Source organism: Sphaeroforma arctica (genome assembly GCF_001186125.1).
Source record: "Sphaeroforma arctica JP610 unplaced genomic scaffold supercont1.516, whole genome shotgun sequence".
Taxonomy (NCBI): Eukaryota; class Ichthyosporea; order Ichthyophonida; genus Sphaeroforma; species Sphaeroforma arctica.
In genome coordinates, this window is record NW_014040042.1 from 43,112 (window position 1) to 48,366 (window position 5,255).

General features: G+C 40.6%; 1 protein-coding gene across 2 annotated transcripts in view; it reads left to right on the forward strand.

Annotated features, from left to right (window-relative positions):
• Positions 1-329: 329 nt before the first annotated feature.
• Positions 330-5,255, forward strand: part of SARC_06898 — a gene marked incomplete at both ends in the record, with an annotated part of 10,437 nt that continues 5,511 nt past the window's right edge. For both annotated transcript variants that reach the window (XM_014299181.1, XM_014299182.1), the window contains 7 exons: positions 330-419; positions 1,179-1,284; positions 1,787-1,851; positions 2,018-2,169; positions 2,993-3,126; positions 4,294-4,481; positions 4,848-5,018. In XM_014299181.1, the coding sequence (XP_014154656.1) occupies positions 330-419; positions 1,179-1,284; positions 1,787-1,851; positions 2,018-2,169; positions 2,993-3,126; positions 4,294-4,481; positions 4,848-5,018 (906 nt within the window). The remainder of the gene's footprint in view (positions 420-1,178; positions 1,285-1,786; positions 1,852-2,017; positions 2,170-2,992; positions 3,127-4,293; positions 4,482-4,847; positions 5,019-5,255) is intronic.

Here is a 5,255-nt window from a genome sequence, read left to right on the forward strand (position 1 = left end):
TATATATATATATATGTATATGTATATATATATATATATATATGTATATGTATATGTATATGTATATGTATATGTATATGTATATATATATATATATATATATATATAATGAAGATGTGGGCGTTCATGTCATGTATTCTTGTATTGGCTTATCTGTCCATAGGTGCTAGTATCTCCCGAGTGTAAACTCAAAGTTGTATTGTCAGCCCCTGTCGGAAGCAGGCCCCTCGTCTCCTTTCTTTCCAGATTCAGTTGTGTATGTATACACCCTATGCACATAATACAACAGTTTATACTCATACTCACATCTGTTGTCCTGCCTCCAACAGATGCAAGCCTTTGAATCCCTTCATCTCGCCGTCTCCTCTGATACAAACTCAATCGAGGACATCGGTACAGACCGAATGAAGGAGTTACAGGTATGTATGTATTCAACAGTGCTGTAAATATGCATTTAACTCGGATAAGCTATATATATTTATATATATATATATTTATATGTATATGTATTTTTATATATATATTTATATATATATATATTATAAAACTGTGTGGTAGTCGGCCCATTTAGTGAGATTTTAGACCCTTAGTGAGATCGTTGTTGGAGTGCAGACCTATAGACTATAGACCGACTGACTTTTTATTGCCTCTGCAACCCAACTATTTGTCCCTACCTACTCCATGTAAGTCTGTGTTTTTTTGTTTTTTTCTTACATTTGTGAGATTTTAGGCTCGTTGTAGGACCATATATGACTGTGTCGATGCTGTCGCGTCTTATGATCGTCTTACCAGGATGCGGTTTAGATTAGAGTACAGGTCTGCGATGAAGATCGAGTATTAGAAACTCATCTAGGGCTCCATTCGAAAGCATATACCGATATAGATATACACACTTGCACAAGTTTCAATGAACATGTGTATATCTATGTGTACATTTCCTCGCGACGACATTCTTCTGCACTCATTGCACCTGTCTCTTACTTTCACATTCTGTTCCGTGTGTATGGCGTTGATTTGGCATGCACTTTTATACATCTACCTCCATAGTTTCCTCTGTGAAATTCTACTGTGTGCCCATTGTCGCCATGTATTTATATTCTTCTCGCAATTAGAACGTTATGGCTTGTATACTCATTGTACTCATTTATATATATGTATACATATCCTCATCGCAACAGAACGCGGTTCTGGGTATCACGCAGGGGTACAAAGAGGTCATCCGGCACGTAGCCGCTCTGAAGGAGGTCAATGAGAAGATCGCAAAGGAAGAATTAGACGGCATAGGTGAGGATGGTGGTGTAATATCTATGGGTGAATCCTAAATGGGGATGTGTGTGTGTTTCCCAATCTGCAGTTGATGTGCTTTTACTACCGGACTGACCCATCGATGAACTGATATTGAAAAAATTTGGTGAGAATGTATGTCGGTTTTCATTCTATGGACATTGCAAGAATACGAATTTATATTACTGATATTGTAGTATAATTTCTCCATGCCTATACGAAATATGCATGTATGTGTGTGGTAGTTGCATAAGAATACATATTAGAACATTCATGCATATACATCTACATCTATGTCTATATATATATATATATATAGAAGCACTCATATATATTAATAAAACTGAACTAATGATTATGTGTGCACGAGTAATGTTTACAATGTAATAGGAGAGTCACAAACAAACAGAGTTAAGTTGTATAACTCCCAGGAGAGTATCTTTTGGATTCGACTCAATATTTTTGTTATCGGTGTTGACCTCAAATCTCTTGTGGTACACAGGTATTTTGGACGATTTATTAAATGCCGTTTCCAAAGACGCAGATGATGTCGAGAACAAGATGAAGGTGTGCAGATTGGGGGTTTTTTTTTGTGAATACAGTCTGTGCTGTGAACCAGCTTTTATCTCCGGTGGCGCAAGCATTGAAAATTGATGACGTCTGTAGGCTCAATTAGATCCAATCAAGGTCCACGTACACGGGTAACGGACCCAATTTATTGACTTTGGAACAGGCGGAGAAATTTGAGGAAGGCACCATGAAGAAGGATGTCAAGTTGCAGACGGTGTTGGTGCTGAACGAAGATTCCGAGGGCCACCCCACAGAAGATGACGAGGAGGACGGAGATACCGCTGAGATGAAGGTGCAATCCAAATCACGAGACAGGTAGGACAGGACAATCGTGTGAAGAGAATGAGGGGATATAATGGTGTCTACTTCATCTGGAGTGCCCCATGTTTTCCCTGTCTCTGGAGCCTATATACATATATATATATATATATATATATATATATATGTGTGTGTGTATGTGTGTGTGTGTGTATGTGTGTGTATGTATATATATGTATATACGTATATACGTATATACGTATATGTATACGTGTACGTGTACGTGTACGTGTACGTGTACGTATATATATATATATATATATATATATATATATATATCGGAATGTAAATGTATGTGAAGGCACATCGCTCGTTTGGATTGAACTAGTTGCTTAGCTGTACGTTTTCTACCGATTGCTTCTGCAGTGAGACTCTTGATTACTTATCTAAACTCGGCCAGAGAAAATGTATATTCTAACCGAGACGTTTACCTACTCTCACATCTTCTTGTCAGTCTGTTTCGACCAAAACATGCGTACAGTGCATCCTTAATACGTATTCTCGTCTGTACGGTTTTCTTCCGTGTGTTTTCTTTTTGGGACGCCCTATGCTTCTTTGATTCAGGCAACAGATTCTCTGCGTTTACGTACCCGCACATGTTTGTCAGTTCTAAGATTTCACTTTTCTGCACTCGCTCAACTGTACGGCTTCACCCCTTTCCGGAACATTCGCTACCGTACTCCCTATCGTTTGACTGACCCGGACAACCATAAACACGTGCGCGCTGTTTCGTTTTTTGCCTCTCTTTTTTCTCCTTCGTGCACTTTGACCTTCGTACGTTTTCTCATATATACTTCTCTCTCGTCCGTATTCATTGCAGTGGGACACCCTACCATTTAATCGACCCAGACAATAACGAATACGTATTGGCCAGAGCGCACGACGCCACCACCCACTACGAAGACCATAGACTGTTATTAGACATGGTGGTTCTAATTATAGCTGTCTTTATAGGTAGGTGATGGAATGTCAGGCACCACTCACTACGAAGACTATATACTATTATTAGTTGTCGTGGTTCTAGCTATAGCTGACTTGGTAGGTAGGTGATGGAATGTCAGGCACCACCCACTATGAAGACCTTAGACTGTCATTAGTTGTCGTGGTTCTAGTTATAGCTGACTTGGTAGGTAGGTAATGGAATGTCAGGCACTACCCACTACGAAGACCATAGACTGTTATTAGTTGTCGTGGTTCTAGTTATAGCTGACTTGATATGTAGGTGATGGAATGTCAGGTACCACCCACTACGAATACCGTAGACTGTTATTAGTTGTCGCGGATCTAGTTCTAGCTGACTTGGTAGGTAGGTGATGGAATGTCAGGCACCAGCCACTACGAAGACTATAGACTGTCATTAAATGTGGTGGTGCTAACTATAGCTTTTTTATAGTTGGATGATCGAATGTCAAGCTGGTACTTTTGCTGTTTACATAGGTTGGTGATGATTGTCGGGCTGTTGGTATAGCTGTCTTCATTGTCTTAGGAGGGTATTGTGATGTACATGAATCTACTGATAAGCTCGGCTTTACTCGTGTGCCCCCATAGGTGCGTTCGTATGACTTTTCTTCCGTAGGCTACAGATTACCGATTGTTGTTGTGTATGATGTGTGGGTCACCGCTGTCCATGTAGGTAGGCTATGTAGGTAGGCTTTGGGTGTCAGACTGCTATTCCGTATAGTCAGCGACAATCTGATGTACTGATATTCATGAGCATGCTTGGTTGTCCTCATGTGCGCAAACGTGCATATTTTAGCGTCCTGTGAGAGTTTGCTTCTGGATCCAAAAATAATTAAACTGGGTGTTGTAGAAAGCGGAGATGATCGTAGCTATCTTTATTAGCAAGGGTCGTCTATGTCCGGCTATGCGCTCTACTAGTTACATTGGATCCAGGTTATATTTGTGTAGCATATCTATAATCATATAAAAGTAGTGTGGAAGTAACATATAAGGATGTAGTAACGCATGGGTAGTAGTCCATTAACGAGCTTGTATTTATCGTAATCGTGCGCGTATATGATATACACCTGTGCGTACATTGGCATACCTCTTGCATGTTGCACTGGCCAGTGTATGTGTGTATATATCCAGACTCTGAACCTCGCATGTCCTTTCTCGCAGGCATACTGCTGTGCACTGTTTTGGGGATGCCCACATTCTTCGGATCCATGGCGGCTGGAGTGGTCGTGGGACCGGTTGGAATGAACTACATAAACAGTCATGTACAGCTCAATACTGTGGGGCAACTGGGGATATTCTTTATTCTGTTTATACTGGGCATGGAGTTCAACCTGGACCAGCTGAGACAGGTAGGTATTACAAATAAACTTACATATACTAGTGAACGTAATATATATATATATATATATATATATATGTGTGTGTGTGTGTGTATGTATATATGATGTATTATATGTCGTACGTCATTCTGTGAGTGAATGTGGGTGTGGCTCGAAACATTCCAATTTCTATGTGAAAACAAACCAATGGCTCCCTACATTCCAGTAATTAATATGTAGAGTGGTTGTAATCTACATCAGTTTCTTTGTATATTCATCCTGAACTAGTACAACTCTTGTCTTGAGCTTACATCGTTATACCCTGCCCCCGAATCCTATTTCCTTGTATGCGTATCCCGATTTTCATACGCCAAATATTCGGCTCGTATCCCACAGACCTTCAAGACAAGTGTCTACGGCAGTCTGCTGATGGGACTGTTCGTGTTTGTAACCATCACCGTCATGGCCACATGGGTCGGGCAGTCATTCTCCACCAGTATCATCCTGTCCTGTTGTGTGTCTCTGGCCTCGACCGCAGTTACTCTCAAGCTGCTCAGTCCACAGGAGGTATGCTCACAACACAGTACTATCGCCAGTCTACCTCATTAGTCTGTTCCTGGTTATACTCATAACACAGTACTCTCTCCAGTCTACTTCATTAGTCTGTTCCTGGTTATGCTCACATCACAGTACTATCGCCAGTCTACTTCATTAGTCTGTTCCTGGTTATGTTCACTACACAGTACTATCGCCAGTCTACTTCATTTGTCTGTTCCTGGTTATGCTCACAGCACGGTACTATCG